This window comes from Pseudoliparis swirei, chromosome 1, assembly GCF_029220125.1.
Source record: "Pseudoliparis swirei isolate HS2019 ecotype Mariana Trench chromosome 1, NWPU_hadal_v1, whole genome shotgun sequence".
NCBI classification, from domain to species: Eukaryota; Metazoa; Chordata; class Actinopteri; order Perciformes; family Liparidae; genus Pseudoliparis; species Pseudoliparis swirei.
Genome location: NC_079388.1, coordinates 4,343,891 through 4,361,311, shown reverse-complemented (window position 1 = coordinate 4,361,311; position 17,421 = coordinate 4,343,891). Strand labels below are relative to the sequence as shown.

At 45.4% G+C, this 17,421-nt stretch overlaps 1 protein-coding gene across 2 annotated transcripts; it reads right to left on the bottom strand.

The window, feature by feature from the left end:
- Nucleotides 1-1,660: 1,660 nt before the first annotated feature.
- On the bottom strand, nucleotides 1,661-7,647 carry mbpa (myelin basic protein a). 2 transcript variants are annotated; one of them, XM_056416019.1, is made up of 6 exons: nucleotides 7,462-7,647; nucleotides 5,605-5,700; nucleotides 5,224-5,256; nucleotides 4,511-4,531; nucleotides 3,343-3,429; nucleotides 1,661-2,658 (listed from the first exon to the last, which is right to left on the bottom strand). In XM_056416019.1, exons 1-6 carry the CDS (start codon nucleotides 7,567-7,569, stop codon nucleotides 2,608-2,610), a joined length of 396 nt encoding a protein of 131 aa, XP_056271994.1. In that variant the 5' UTR covers nucleotides 7,570-7,647; the 3' UTR covers nucleotides 1,661-2,607. The 2 variants fall into 2 exon arrangements, with proteins under 2 accessions (XP_056271994.1, XP_056271997.1); XM_056416022.1 differs by lacking the exon at nucleotides 4,511-4,531.
- Between the last annotated feature and the right edge of the window lie 9,774 nt (nucleotides 7,648-17,421).

Genomic DNA, 17,421 nt, shown 5'->3' with positions numbered 1-17,421 from the left:
GACGGAGACATGTGACGGAGACATGTGACGTGTGATGGAGACGTGTGACGGTGACATGTGACGTGTGATGGAGACGTGTGACTGACGTGTGACATGTGACGTGTGATGTGTGACTATGACGGAGACGGTGATGTGTGACGGTGACTAGGGATGGGTATCGTTTGTGGTTTTTTCCGATACCGGTGCTAAACCGGTACTTTTAAAATGATACCGGTGCCTGAACCGTGTGACGGTGACGTGTGTCGGTGACGCATTAAAAGCCGTCGGACTAACTCCTCTCCTCTCCTGTCGGCAGCGTCTTCATTCACTTCTTTGTGGCCTTCTGGCCGTCGATGTTTTGACAAAAAACAAAGAAACACTCGTTTTCTTTTCCTCCCGTCTGAACGCGTGCAGAGACACGTTCTAGTTCAGTGACGCTGTGACCCGGTCCTCGTGTTGTGAATGTACTTCTTGACCCCCGATTAAAGTTCATTTGCCTTTTGCACATTAATCATTTTGGCTTTGACCTGCATTCGAAAAAGTATCCAAGAGCATAAACATCGATGTCACGCGACGGAAAGGAAACTCATACATGAGGTCATGAAAGCGTTTTGGATTTTTCTAAATGACGACATGTCACCACCGGAGGTCTCTCTTGCTCCTTGTGAAGGAAGCCTCGTCCACGTACTCCTTCAAAGACCCTGAACGATGAACAGGACTCATTTATTGTAATCCCGTGTATTATATTTACATTTCAATGACAACCACAAGGCTGAGACCGTCACCAAAGAGCAACCGCATCATGAGATGAGGATGTTTATTATATGTCCATCCATCATCAATACAGCTTCATCCTCATTAGGGTCGCGGGGCGCTGGAGCCGATCTCAGCTGACATCGGGCGAAGGCAGGGGACACCCTGGACAGGCCGCCAGTCCATCGAGGGCACATATAGAGATAGACAACCACTCACTCTCACATTCACACCTATGGGCAATTTAGAGATCAATTAACCTGACTGCATGTCTTTGGACTGTGGGAGGAAGCCGGAGAACCCGGAGGGAACCCACGCTGCCACGGGGAGAACATGCAAACTCCACACAGAAGGACCGCCTCGACCGGGAATTGAACCCACGGCCCTCTGGCTGTGAGGCGACAGTGCTAGCCACTACACCACCGTGCAGTTTATCATACAACAAAATGAAGTTGGTGACTCATCATTCAGTGCATCAGCAACAGGTAGAAACATTAAGACATTTCACATTCAACACAGTTATCGGTGGCTTAAAAGTGAACAAGTGAAGTGAAAGAGTATTTTGCCTCAGAACAAAATGTACAGCTGGACTTAATTGAGATCTGGGTTTTTGTTTTTTCACTTTTATGATCTGGATTACCGTCAGACGGATGATTGGCCTCTGGAGGGTTCCTCCAGTGTGTGTGTGTGTGTCAGTTATGTATCATGGGTTGACTTCGGGGCTAATCCAATTGTTTGTCCCTCTTCGGTTGTTCAGCCGCTCGGTAAACCTTGAATCTGGCTGCAGTCTCTGCCGTCGTCATGGTTACCAACAGGGTACCATTCAGAGTCAAGCGTCAGTGTTTCTCGGGACGAAGCAGCTGGTCGTTTCAAGGTGCAACGTGAATGAAACCATGCAGGTGTGATGCAATGAAGACAACCAACTGGGCGGATTTTAAACATTTAATCGCCGAGAGAAGACACGACATGTTTTTAGAAAACGTAGAACTGACCATCCCGTTAATGTGAACGCACAAACGGAGAGGGGCGTGGTCATTTATCACGAACAATTACAATGAAAATCGACCAATTACGCGTCAGAACATTTGAACGCAACATTCAGTACTCCTCATTTCCACCTTCTGCCTTTGAACCTTTGAGCCACTTTCTGTCAGACCATCAAACCAACCGCCGTCTGTCGTCTCTTCAAACACAAAGGACATTAAAAAACCTCAAAACTTAAATTGAAGACGCAACCAGATAACTCACAACCACAAACCGGACCCACGAACACGAGACACAGATATAGAAAAGAGAACTTGTTGTTTGGTTATGGGAACAGTGCATTTCAAAAGGGCGTCTTCTCTGAATGACATCATCCTGTACATAATTAATAAACACTGACGCACAATGAAACATCACATTAAAACATTAAAACATGAAGACATCACAGAGTCCAGAAAGGCTTCCAGTTGGTTTGCGACACACGTTCCACTCCAACACGCTCTCTCCGTTTTAGGCCTCGCATTAGGACGCTGGGAGTTCCCAGAATGCAGCGGGACACACAAAAAAGCGCCACTCGTGTACAAAAAATAAGCTCGATGGGAGACGAAGAAAAAACTGAACGTGGGTGGGGGGGGGGTCACTAAAAGCGGGAGAAACCATCGGGAACACCGAGACACGCGATGTCCGTGGGAGTCGGGTTAGGAACACAGAAACCCCGCAGAGTGGATTTGGTTTCGCACTCGTTCAAAAACAGTCCCGGTCCGAACGCGCGGGCGGGCTTGTGTTAGTGGGTTAGCGCCTCTCGGAGGTCGCGAGTCCGCCGCTCGCCGCCCGCCTTCGCCTCGCCGCCCCGTCGGCGTCGGATCCGCGGCCTCGTCCTCGGAGGAGCGATTAGAAGATGGTGCTCCAGCGTTTTGGGGGTGCACGGGACTTGGTTTCACCCTGGAGAGAAGAGGAAGAAGAAGGAGGATGATGAGGATAGATAGATAGATAGATATATACTTTATTAATCCCCAAGGGGAAATTTGTCGTGACAGTAGCAGCACCAATAAACCAAACACACAAGAATAAAAAACCAAACACAAAATATAAGAAACAGGGATGAAAGATATAGAAGTATACAAAGTAAAATAAAAGTAAAATACAAAACAAAACAAAATATATATGTACATATACAACACACATGCATACACAACACCAAATCAAATCAAATACAAAAATATTAAATATAGACAGTGTGCAAAAAGCAAAGTGTGTGTATATGTGCAGATGAAATGAAATGTGTGTGTAGTGCAAACAAATGAAATGAGAGAAGAGTGGGTTTACTACCCCAGACGTGGCGTCTAGAAGAGCGTTCTGGGGTGAACTAACTTCTTGATCGTCGAGTACTTCACATTTATTTGGGTTTCTAGCAGATGGTCCACGCTGTCGAGGACGAGTGTGAGAAATGTATTCTGATGATGAAGATGTGAGGTGGATCTGTGGCTGCTGTATTTCTTCATTTCTCACCGGTCTGTGGTGACAGCGTCACGTCGTATTCGAGGTCAAACACAGACAGGAAACAGCGTCGCACGAAGCCCGGTCGTACAGGTGTGTGTGAGCGCAACGAAAGGGGGCGGGGCTTACCAGGTTGAAGATCTTGGACAGCGTGCTCTGGTCTTTGCGTCTCCTGACCGGCGACTTGGCGCCCTCGGCGGCGTGCGGCGACGAGGCCTAGGAGGAGACGGCGTGTGAGCACAGAGGGAGGCGGAGCCTGAAAGGTCACCCGCTGCCCGGTCGTTGCGTGACCTTTGACCTAAGTCACTTCACACCGACGGCCTCCTCTTTCAAGGTCAGACACGTTCTATCGGAGCAGTCTCTAATGCCGGGGAAGTATATATTTATATAAACTATTTAAAAATCTTATAAGGGGCACAGCTAATAAAATAACATGAATTCACAAATCTAAAGGATTTAAGAGCCGCTTTGCTTACCGGTCGTCCCCGAAATTATGTGAGAATCGACCTTTTGGTCTGTGGGTCGAGATCTGAGAAAGAGGATTTCCCCCCGTGGACAATAACGAATGATGTGTGTGTGTGTGTGTGTGTTGCCATTATGTAACTAAGAACTGAAGCGCGAGTTGTGAAGGCCTGAGGGTCATCAGCTGGTTTCAATAGACGACAGGTGAGAAGTGATCAGTGATCACCTTCAGGGTGGGAAGGAGATGGACCACATGGTCAAGGACACACACACACACTCACACACACACACACACACACACACACACGGCATGGCGGCCCCGGGGTCGCCTGGAAGGCTGAGAGGACACAAAGAAGGTGGGGAGCCAGAACAGAGGCTCCGGTGAGCCGCCTCACGGCACAGAGGAGGTGGAGGTGTTACGGAGGAATAGTGGCGTGAGGTTGGAGGAGGAGGAGGAAGAGGAGGAAGATGCGGGCCAAGAGGTCCGAAGAGGAAGTGTTTACCGGCTGCGGTTCAAAAACAGTCGAGCGGTTTCAAAGTCGTCCAGGAGCGGCGAGTCGGAGCAAAAGAAGAATTTACTGCGACGACATGAGTTTAACCAACGAGCCCAAAACTCTCTCTCAGTCACCGAGAGAGAGAGAGAGAGAGAGAGGAGGTTATGTCACGAGTGGGCTGGGGACAAAGGACAGAGGAGGAGGAGGAGGAGGAGGAGATCTCTGCAGACGGATTCAAATGGGATCATCGCGTCCACACACACACACACACACACACACATAGAGCGGCGCAGTCAGAAGGGGGTCCTTTGTTGGACCGGAGAAGGGAAGTTGTGACGTACCAAGCTCAGGACGTCTCTCCACTGGACATGAAAGAGAAGCAGACAGTGACAGGTGAGGTGGCCGTGGAGATGCCCGCGCGCCTCGTCCAGGCAGAGAGAGTGAACGGCGGCATCGACGCGGTGAATCAAAAGAGCGAAAGGAGGGTGATTCCACACTTTCTTTTATTCTCCTTAAAAAATGCCACCAGCCAAACCCGCCTGTGGAGTCGAGCCCAGAGGACCCGACAAGCTGCTGCACAACCATGGATCGTAAATATCATTTGGTTCAGTCGTGGTCCCCAGAGGATGAAGCGCTCCTGACTTTTTTACATTTAGTGTCACCAACAGGTGAAGTGAGCGGCGGCGAACATCGTCACGATCGGACGGGTCAACCGATCACTTGGTCAGGGTGGACAGAAGATGGTGGATTAAAATAAGTCCGACATCATTTACGTAAAAGTACAATAAAACAAGAGTAAAGTATTTAGCGTCCGCTCTGATTCGCCAACACGTTTTCTCTGTTTTTTTTGTGTCGTGTAGTTTTTCGTCACTTCTCTCTGACATCTAATGTGACCCCCCCCTCCCCCCCCCCCCCCACACACACACACACATAATGTCTCAAAGGGATCCAGTCAACCCCCCCAGTGGGGATCCACTACAGATCAACGCATGCTGCATCTTCACCTCTGGAATGATCAACACATCAGATGAACTGGGAAGGGAATGAGACTCACCCGGGAGGATTTGGGACGAGGAGAGGAGGACACCTGAGAGAACAACAACAACAACAACAGAGTGACTGACAGGACAACAAACAGCGTTCTGAAATCAACAAGTGATGGCGCTGCTGATTGGAAGCGTTCCTGATTGTGATCAGGGTGTGAAGGAAGGAGCCGTGCAGCGGTGTAATCAGTGAGGAAGACGAGGAGAGCATTTAAACACCGAGCCTCCAGAGGCCGAGCCGAAGACACGAGAATATGACGAATGTGGTTTTGTTCTGTGAATCGTGAACTCAGAATACGTCAAACTCAAAGCGTACACACATGTGGTGGAGCGATCTCAGGATGATGCAACGCCGCTGACTTTATGTGCGGCGTGAAGCAAAAGAAACTCACAAAGCTCCTGAAGAAATGCACCACGGCGTTCTCACTGGCCTGGCGGCGAGCGGCGGACTGCTGCGGGGAGGTGGACAGGTGACCCCGGAACGAGCCCTGTGAGGAGCAACAGAGGTCAGGAGGCGGAGCAACGCCACCGGGCAACCCAACCGCATCACGTCACATGGAGGCGACGTCAAGAGCCAGAGAAACAGAATATGTGAAGACAAATACGTTTTGAATCAAATCCTGTGCATTTGATTGGACAGATAAAAAAGTGGGCGGGGTTAGAATCTTCCGGGGCACGGCGCTCCAGAAGACCGGGGATCCAAACACACTCACTTGTGCACGCCATATTTCTTTTTTTACATTTTGATTAGGGAATAAAATATTTCTAAAAAGAAATACTAAAAATCATCAAGCAATGTGATCTAAAATAATCTAAATTAATCTCAAATAATCTAAATTGATCTCAAATAATCTAAATTGATCTAAAATAATCTAAATTGATCTAAAATGATCTCAAATAATCTAAAATGAACTAAAATAATCTAAATTGATCTATAATGATCTAAAACAATCTAAAAGTTTCTCATTTCATCTCGCATTAAGCGCCATGTAAACTCAACAGCATTGTGAAGTTGGTTTTCTATATTAACCACGAGAGCTTGAAAAGATCTCCGTCATCCCCCCATCAACCGTCCCGTACCTCCTAATGATATAATTACAGTCATTATAGCAGTTTCACATCTCACAGGCAGAAAGAGGAGCGTAATCATGTGAGAAGAAGACAGGACATCTGCTAATTGAATCATTTAGAGGAAATTAAAATACGAGATGGAAGTAGCCTGATGTACATGGGGGAGGGCTGTGTGGGGGACTATTGTGTGATATCAGCTGTAAGAGACTCATGAGGTCGTAGCTGACGACCTCCAGAACCATCTCACACGTCTCTTCACAGAACTCGTGTGTTCACGTCCGGTTGCAGCAGAACAAAACGCCTCTCAGACACAGACACAGCCTCGCTGTGGCGTTCTGTGGAACCCACGAGGGAGGAGATCCAGACCAGACCGCGTGATCATAAACACAAATACACAACAACAGAGACACTCGGGTGTCGGATCACCAGGAGTCCGATGGGGTTTTTCTATTTGCAGCTCAGGGCCGGACGGACATTACAAACTACAGTATTAATTCAATTGGGAGTACTGTGTGAGTTTACTCACAGATGGGAAGAGGCTAACGGGCGAGCTTAGATGGTAACAAATAAATACATCGTCCATCCAGAAAAAAAAAGCCCTAAGCATGAATAATCTTTCTTCAATGACATCTGAATCACTAAATATCGTGCGGGCCAGGTGTACTTCTGCCTCAAAAAGAGACAATCGCTGCTCTAAATCTCTACTGAGGAGATGAAGGAGCGCCTGGACGGAGGATGAGCCGTCGGGGATCTTCTCTCCTTCAAACAACGACTGTCAACAAATCTCAAACTGAGAAAAGTTCAACACCAGGAGCTGAGAGTGTGAAGCTCGGTCTAAAAGTCCTAAATGTACTCACTCACATTTGATTTATGTCTATTTCTTAATGGCTTGAGAACATTTTCCTGTAACTTAAATTGCTCTAAACCCAGCGGATAATCCTCAAATCTTCAATCGTTATTATTTTCCAAAATCTTTGATATTGTGAATAACTATACGGGTGAACTGAAATTCTTCAGTCTTGAACAAACGTTCAAATCACTCCAAACCATCGAGCGCTGCGGAGCGGAGATGACCTGACGGTTGAGTTTAGTAACATTTAGTCAAAGTTCTAAGAAAGCAGAGAAGTCCTGGAAACAAAAAGACCCAGAGCCGTCCTGAAGGATGCATGGATGCTCACCTTGGTCCTTTTCTTTTTGTCTCCTCCAAAGAAGTTGGTAATCTGATCCATGAGACAGGGGCTCTGGTTCTTCTTGCGGCTCTGCCCTGAGGTGCTCGCGGTGGCCATGGTTCTGGTATCTGAGGTCGGGTGGAGTCGGTAGTCCGGTCTTCAGCCCACAACACAACACAGAGACTCTGATGCTCTTTCAGGGCGGCTCGCTGGGTCTTTGAAGACGTCGTCCCCTCCGGTCGCAAGGCACCATGGGACATGAGGAGGGGGGGGGGGATGCTGCCAGTGAGGTCCGTGGCTCTGGCTCGGCTCCAGGCATTCTTCGGGGCTTCAGTGGCTGTGTCAGTCACTGCCGCCCTCTGCATGGGCCGGGCCATTGTTCCTCCCCCCCCGCCGGCTTCACCCCGGCTAACAAGGGTTATCTCTGAGTCGGCACTCGCACCCTGATGCAAAGCAGCCCCGCCGCGCTCTGTGAGGCCATTGTTGCATCGGCCTCGTATATCCTCTCAATGGGTCGAGTTTAAATTGGACCCTACAGTCCACCCAGTTTAACATGAGGAGAGGCCCGGAAGACACGAACAGCTGTTCCTGTGGAACCCTGTGGCCCCGGGCCAAGTGTCTGTGTCCGACACGGGGAAGTTGAGGCGACGTTTGGATGAAACCGTCGGAATCCGTACGGCTCCAGCTAAGACTGGCGTTCATGGCTAACGGCGCTTCACAGGTTGAATATTTAATAAACAGTTAAAGACAATTGAACCAAACTGTGAAGCAACGGTCACCCCTCTGAGCCGTCTTCAGGAGGCGGTACCAGGCCCGGTTGGTACCGGCCATTTCTGAGCTGAAGTCTTCGTCATTCTATTGTCAAAGCATGCAATTTGTACAGAAAGAAAGATTTTGATACCAAAACCCAGCAGGGATATTTGTTCCTCTGGTGTTCCTCGAGGTAATGATGCTTCATGTTGTGTTTCGGAGGGATTTCAGATTGTTTTGATCAATTCTGGATATAAAGGGTCATCATATCCTCCATCATAACATCCTGTGCCCCGGATACTGTCTACACTTTTAAAGATGTGAATCGGTGAAAAGGTTCTACCCTTTCTTTTCCCCCGTGAAAGGGTTTTTCCTATTTTTTGGGAGTTGTTCCTGATCCGATGTGAGGTCAAAGGTCAAATATCGGGGATGTCTATGTGTACAGATTGTAAAGCCCTCTGAGGCAAATTTGTAATTTGTAAAAATGGGCGATACAAAAAAAAACTGAATTGAAATAACTAAAAACACACACACACACACACACACTGCTGAGCGACATTATTCCTCAGGTTCCCAGTTTTTAGATGGCGTCCTCCATATGTGGCTCAGACCGGTGACCGGTGACAGTGAAAGGTCAACAGTACGTCCAAGGAGCTCGAGCAAAGACGGTTTTGTGTTTCCAACGTCAGGTTTCTGTGGTTGTCAGATTTTGATGCTCGATTTCAAATGATCTTGAATGTTTTGCTGTGCCACTTCAGCCATTGTCCCACATTTCATCTCGACTCGGAGTCCTGGGTGTGTTGGGTCGCCCGCGGCGGCCGGCGAACAAAGCGCGATGTGTTGCAGGGAAAGTTGTGTCCGAAAACACCCTCGCAGCATCGGAATATTAATATTTAGGAACAGATGACTTGTTGTGATCAGAAAGTAAACAAAACTGTGAGGCTTCAACGTATGAATCTGTTTAATACAACATGTGACACGTGAAAGCAGCGTTTTAGAAGTGCAGCTGCAGAATTTTATAATTGAAAAAAAATAATGATATGGAAAGAGGGGAACAAAAGACAAAAAAAAGGTTTTGACTGCATTGAAGTGGTAAACAAGCAGTCTGGGGTCTATCAGGTTGAAATAAGCATCAGAAAACATGTAAATCCTCAAAAAACTCATTTAAATGAAAACTCGTGGCATGCTTTCTGTTCTTATTCTCTCTTTCTGGGTGGATTAGACTCCATGTTTGTTTCTTCAGACGCAGCGCGACACACAACGAGTAACACTTGACCCGCTTTCCATTTATGGATTTTAGCGTGCGCTTAACCTTCGACATGAGATAGAAAATGGACGCGATGATGCCGACTGCCGTCACTGAGCTCCCTGACAGGATAATACTGATGGGCTCTTCCCCCGCTCGATACACCGGCACACCGGCGTGTTTACAGACATTCATGGTTCTCACATAAAGAGTTTCTGATGCCTGAGTTTTCATATTTTTTGTTGTTCTCGCTGGAATAAGACAATAAACATGGTAAACATTATACCTGATAGACATCAGCATGCTGGCACTGTCACTATTAGCATGATTAGCATGTAGCTCAAAGCGCTAGGAGCAATTCAATTCAATTCAATTTAAATTCAATTTAAATTTAATTTCCATTCAATTCAGTTTATTTTGTATAGCCCATTTTCACAAATAAAAAATTTGCCTCAGAGTGCTTTACAATCTGTACACATAGACATCCCTGACCTTTGACCTCACATCGGATCAGGAACAACTCCCAAATAACCCTTCAGGAGGAAAAAAGTGAAGAACCCTTCAGTAGAGCAACAGAGGAGGATCCCTCTCCAGGATGGACAGGTGCAAGAGATGTAATGTGTACAGAGGGAATCATTACACACAAATTAAAACACAGTAACAACACAATCAACTAGAATGGGCACTCGGTAGAGCGCATATTCGCATATCACAAGATTGGGCATTGAATTATGAACATTTTGGCATTAGTTGCATGCCAATTGGACAAAAATGTATCGTGCTATGGTAAAAAAAGAGTTTGACCTTTCCATGACCTTGACCTTTGACCCGATTGATCCCAAAATCTAATCAAATGGTCCCCGGATAATAACCAATCATCCCACCAAATTCCATGCGATTCAAGAAAATTTTGACCTGTTCATGACCTTTGACCTTGACCTTTGACCCGATCGATCCCAAAATCTAGTCAACTGGTCCCCGGATAATAAACAATCATCCCACCAAATTTCATGCGATTCGGTTCAATACTTTTTGAGTTCTGCGAAAGATTTTGACCTGTTCATGACCTTTGACCTTTGACCCGATCGATCCCAAAATCTAATCAACTGGTCCCCGGATAATAAACAATCATCCCACCAAATTTCATGCGATTCGGTTCAATACTTTTTGAGATTTGCGAATAACACGCATACAAACAAACAAATAAATAAATAAATAAATAAATAAATACACGGCGATCAAAACATAACCTTCCGGCATTTTCAATGCGAAGGTAATGAATAACACAGTCAATGAATAAAAGTAGCAGTGCCTTGTGCCTTGTGCGTTTTTAGCCTTTATAATACAGCCACTAACGCAAAGTTATTCATCTTTTGACAACCACAAGTGCCTCAATGTGAGATAATTCAACTAATAAATAGACGGGATGATTCAGAGGAAATCTAAGTCCTTGTAAAGACGGAGAAACTCAATAAATAAAAGCGGGAGAAGCTTTAATCTAAACACGTATAACTGAAGTCTACGCCTAGTTTCTTGAACAAACACATTAATTTGAGGATGGACTCAGAGGGGGGCATGTTTGTCCACTCTGCCTCGCACACAGTGCTGCGACTGTCCGTCCCGTGGGGCCGAGCACCCACGGGCCTCCCAGAGGTGGGGAGCAGGAATGCAGCGCGTGGGCTGACCACGCTGCCCGTGCCTCGGCGTCCAGAAGAGGGGAACAATAGAGGCCATTGGGAGAGAGCAGTGGGACACAAACACGGGAGATATCCTTGAACCCCGACAGGAATGTCGATCTAGACCAAAGACGCCCACTCAGAGAGGCAGCTGAATATCTAGATAGCTAGAAAGAAAGAAAGCCTTCTTCTGTTCCATCACGTGCGGCTTTTTCAGTCATTAGTTTAAACTCTTTTAATAACTTCGGAAAACAGATGCAGCCATCAGGGTGTTTGTAAAAATGTCCCAAAGCCTCATTTAACTAGCGAGATGCAAATGTAGGTCGATCCCCACTGGTCCAAATTTAAATATAACAACATCAATACAAAATAGTTGTATTCACGGTGCCCAGAGGATGGTTCGTACCAACTTTAGAGACTCTTTCTCCAGCGCCACGAGAAGGTTAGTTTAGCATTAAGTTAAAATGTGGGGTCTTAAGTGAAAGTGACGACAGCTATTGGATGGACTGCCGTGAAGCTCTGCACATACAGTGGGACGGAAAGTATTCTGACCCCTTTACATTTTTCACTCTTTGTTTCATTGCAGCCATTTGCTAAAATCAAAAAAGTTCATTTTTGTTCTCATTAATGTTCACTCAGCTCCCCATCTGGACAGATAAAAACAGAAATGTAGACATTTTTGCAAATTAATAAAAAAAGAAAAACTGAAATATCACAAATATCAGACCCTTTGCTCAGTATTGAGGAGAAGCCTTTTGAGTTAGTACATTCATGAGCCTTCTTGGGAATGATGCAACAACTCATACACCCACTGTATGTTCATGATGCCCTGAGGATGGATCGTACCCAGACTTCGGAAAGCCCCAGACTTTTTCTCCAGCGTCAGTTTTCACTCCTCATGTCAAATATCTCTCCAGCTACACAGTGGATTAAGCATCAAACTCACGACGGACATTCATGGTGCCCAGATGAAGAACCACAGAGGCTTTGGAGATCTTCCGACTATTCTAGCGCCACCATGAGGTTGATATCTGTGGTGATGTTCATATCCCCCTCAGGGTGAATGGTTACTCTGTTGATTTCTTAACTTTAAATCTTATCATCGAGGTCAACATCGTACTAATGACACTCAAAGTTCACACTACACAACACTCAAAGTCGTCAGATCTGCTGTACTGGTCACACTACACAACTTGCAGAGTTGCCAACTTTTCAAAAAACCTTGGAGTGAGATTTTGTCGGGGGTGACCAAAATGTTGCCGCGCACGCAGCCACACACGTTGGTGGCTCAAATATCAGGAAATTTGAATTAATGTGGCGTTGTACCCATGTTGTCCCCATGTTGTCCCCATGGTGTACCCATGTTGTCCCCATGTTGTCCCCATGTTGTACCCAATGTTGTACCCATGTTGTACCCATGTTGTACCCATGTTGTACCCTGCATTCTGGCCTGGCAAAGGTCTTTTACGAGGCATCTTTGCTACCTTAAAGAATTAAAATGTTTTTTCATAACTCGACTCTCATTTACAAAAACATGCCTAATTCTATTGCACAAATGTCCTGTCTTTATGTTAAATTCTTTATAATACATCTTACTTGTTCAAAGAGCTGTTTGGAAATTTTTTGAGAGGGTCCTTTTCCTAGGCCTGCAAATAAAGTGATACATTTTTATTTTATTTTATTTTAGAAGTTTATTTCAGGGACAACGTACAAAAAAACATTAGTCTCCGAAGAGAAAAGATGCATTGCACTAGGTTATAGCTTTTGCTATTTTACACCTCCAGTCCCTTGTACATACAATATAAAACAATACAAATAAAACATACAATGTAGAACAATACAATGAAATACGTACGATTAAAATAGAAATAAAAAACCCCTACGGTCAATGAGCCTATTTACACAGGGGCCAGAGGCCCCAGAGGTTGATTATCGTCATGCCGCCCCCCCATTAAGGGTACCCTACTGAAAACAATGCTATGTGGGCAGCCTTAACAAACAATGCTCTGATGTGTTGAGCATGCAGGATACCAAGAGGATAACAAGGTGCTCTCCTGCTGCTTGTTATGACCGCTGAGTTTACATCACCACACAAAATCACACACACAAACACAACACATTATTTCAAGATTTAAAGTTTAAGAGAGTGAGAACTTAATTGAACCACATGTCATTAACAGGGCTCTTAAGTTTTGAAGACAGGCAAGAGTGACATATCTATCCAGGATGCTTTATTTTCATTGGTTGCTGGATTAAATCTTACCCAGATACAACAGATACGGTTTTTTCTGATTGGCTATTGTGTAGTCCATTTCTTTTTTTTGATTGGCTGATTCAATTCAATTCAGTTTATTTGTATAGCCCAATTTCACAAATTACAAATTTGTCTCGGAGTGCTTTACAATCTGTACACATAGACATCCCTGCCCCAAAACCTCACATCGGACCAGGAAAAACTCCCAAATAACCCTTCAGGGGAAAAGGAAGAAACCTGGAGAGAGCAACAGGAGGATCCCTCTAGGATGGACAGATGCAATAGATGTAATGTGTACAGAAGGACAGATTTAGAGTTAAAATACATTCAATGAATATGACAGAGTGTATGAATAGTTCATAGTAGGCATATTCCACGATGGAGACCTCCACGATCCATCAGGCAGATGGCGGTGGGGAGGAGGAGTCTCAACAGGACAGTGGCGTAGTCATGAGCAGGAATTCCACGACCCAGACGATCCATCAGGCAGATGATCTATGCCGTCTCATAGGGTCCGATGACCCCATGAGACGTAAAGTCAAGGACTTCGGGAGAAAGCAGAGTTAGTAACGTGTGATTGAGAGATGAAAATTCATCCTTAAGGAGAGAAAGAGGAGATAGGTACTCAGTGCATCCTAAACGTCCCCGGCAGCTATAAGCCTATAGCAGCATATCAAGGGGCTGGACCAGGGCAAACCTGATTCAGCCCTAACTATAAGCTCTGTCAAAGAGGAAGGTCTTAAGTCTACTCTTAAACGAGGTGACTGTGTCTGCCTCCCGGACTGAAATTGGAAGCTGGTTCCGTAAAGAGGAGCTTGATAACAAAAGGCTCTGGCTCCCATTCTACTTTTAAGACTCTAGGAACTACAAGTAGTCCGCATTTAGTGAGCGTAGCTCTAGTGGGGCAATACGACAAGCTCCTTAAGATATGATGGAGCATCACCAATCAAGGCTTTGTAGGTTAAAGAATTTTAAAAGTGATTCTTGATTTTACTGGGAGCCAGTGCAGAGCAGCTAGTGCAGGAGTGATGTGATCTCTTTCTTAGTTTTAGTGAGAACACGAGCTGCAGCATTCTGGATCAACTGGAGGGACCTAAGAGATTTATTAGAGCAGCCTGCTAATAAGGAGTTGCAGTAATCCAGTCTCGATGTAACCAATTTTTCTGCATCTTTTGAGACAAGATGTGCCTGATTTTGAAATATTACGTAGATGAAAGAATGCAGTCCTTGAGATTTGCTACGTGGGAGTTAAAGGACAAGTCGATCAAAGATAACGCCAAGATTCTTTACAGTGGTGTTGGATGCCAGGGCAATGCCGTCTACAGAATCCACATCACCAGATAATTGATCTCTAAGGTGCTCAGGGCCGATTAAAATTACTTGGTTTTGTCTGAGTTTAACATCAAGAAGTTGCAGGTCATCCATGTTTTTATGTCTTTAAGACATGCTTGAATTTTACAGAGTTGGTTGCTCTCCTCTGGTTTTATCGATAAATATAGTTGAGTGTCATCTGCATAACAATGAAAGTTTATGGAGTGTTTCCTGATAATATTGCCCAAAGGAAGCATGTATAAGGTAAATAAAATTGGTCCAAGCACAGAACCTTGTGGAACTCCGTGATTAACGTTGGTGGTTATCGGCGTCATCGTTTACAAATACAAACTGAGATCGATCTGATAAATAGGATTTAAACCAAATTAGTGCCGTGCCTGAAATGCCAATCGACTGCTCCAGTCTCTGTAACAGGATGTCATGGTCAATGGTGTCGAATGCAGCACTAAGGTCTAACAAGACCAGGACAGAGAGGAGTCCTTTATCTGCTGCCATTAAGAGGTCATTTGTAATTTTCACCAGTGCCGTCTCGGTGCTGTGGTGTTTTCTAAATCCTGATTGAAATTTCTCAAATAAACTATTATGATGTAGAAAGTCGCACAACTGATTTGACCACTTTCTCAAGGATCTTGGAGAGGAAGGGAGGTTAGAGATCGGTCTGTAGTTAGCCAATACCTCTGGATCCAGAGTGGGCTTCTTCAGGAGAGGTTTAATAACAGCCACCTTGAAGGAGTGTGCGTGGCCTGTTAGCAGAGACACATTGATAATATCTAATAGAGAGCCGCCAATTAAAGGCAAAACGTCTTTAAGCAGCCTCGCGGGATGGGGTCCAAGAGACAGGTAGCGTGTTGAAGTAGAAACCGTTGAAAATAATTGGTCACGGTTGATAGGAGAAAATCCTCAAATATACACCAGGGCATACAGCGGTTTCAAGGCCATTCCACTTGAGGACAGATTGGCACTGGTTATGGTGACGTTGCAGATTATTAATCTTGTCCCTAATAGTTAAAATCTTTTCATTAAAGAAGTTCATAAAGTCATTACCACTAAGGTTTATAGGAATGCTCGGCTCCACAGAGCTGTGACTCTCTGTCAGCCTGGCTACAGTGCTGAAGAGAAACCTGGGGTTGTTTTATTTTTCTATTATTGATGAGTAATAGGCTGCTCTGGCATTACGGAGGGCCTTCTTATATGTTTTAAGACTATCTCGCCAAACTAAGCGGGATTCTTCGATTAGTTGTCAAGCTTTGCTTCAGTTTGCGGGTCTGAGGGTTATACCAGGGAGCAAACCTCCTCTTCCTCACTGTCTTCTTCTTCAGAGGTGATAAGTGGCTCCTCACAGCAGAACTCCAGGGGAGCGCTTGATTCCTCCACGGTGAGGGCAGAGCGGCCAGCTCATGTTTGCGTGCTGCGGCACATTAAAACATTAAATAGCCGAGAGTTTTTTCAGCGTGAGAAATACGATGTGTGGCGGGAGTGCGTGACGTAAGACCGAAATGCGTGACTGTCCCGCTCAATGCGTGACACTTGAGAGCCCTGCATTAACACACCGTAGTCTCTGCTGTTGTGTCTGTTTGAAAATCTTCTTCTGTTGCTGACTCTGGGACTCTTTGGGGTAAATAGGATGTCTATGCAGCGAATAGGTTTATAGATGCGCTCCTTAGCGCCATCTATCGTCATGAGTTTGAAAAGAAACCAACGCCTCAGCCCAAAATCAGAATTTCTTTTGCCGTGAGAAATTGGTTGTGTGGCGTGAGAGCGTGTGAAAACATGCAAAAGCGTGTGTCACACGGCAAAACCATGAGAGTTGGTAGCTCTGAACTTGCTATGTCTTGAAGTCATTGTGGTCACATGACCCCGGTGACAGGTGGTCCCACCGAGAGGAATCCCCAATGTGAACGTCTGGTCTCCAAACTAAAAAATCTGGGATAAAGTTGTGTAGTGTAAACAAGACTTTAATGTTTAGTGCTGTTTAGCGTGCAAATGTTAGCATGCTAACATGCAAAACTACACGGGACACGGGAACCTCATTAACAACATGTTAGCATGCTGACATGGAAAACTACACGGGACACGGGAACCCCGTTAACAACATGTTATCATGCTGACATGCAAAACTACACGGGAACCCCGTTAACAGCATGTTATCATGCTGACATGCAAAACTACACGGGACACGGGAACCTCATTAACAACATGTTAGCATGCTGACATGCAAAACTACACGGGACACGGGAACCTCATTAACAACATGTTAGCATGCTGACATGGAAAACTACACGGGACACGGGAACCTCATTAACAACATGTTATCATGCTGACATGCAAAACTACACGGGAACCCCGTTAACAGCATGTTATCATGCTGACATGCAAAACTACACGGGACACGGGAACCTCATTAACAACATGTTAGCATGCTGACATGCAAAACTACACGGGACACGGGAACCTCATTAACAACATGTTAGCATGCTGACATGGAAAACTACACGGGACACGGGAACCCTGTAAACCACACATTACATTACATTACATGTCATTTAGCAGACGCTTTTATCCAAAGCGACTTACAATAAGTAACGTCCAACGTCCAACACGTTAGCATCCTCATTGTGAGCATGTCAGCGTGCTGACTTTAGCATTTAACTCGAAGTACAACTTCTAGCTTTTGACTCCTTTCATGTCAAAAGTGTTGAGATGCGTCAGAC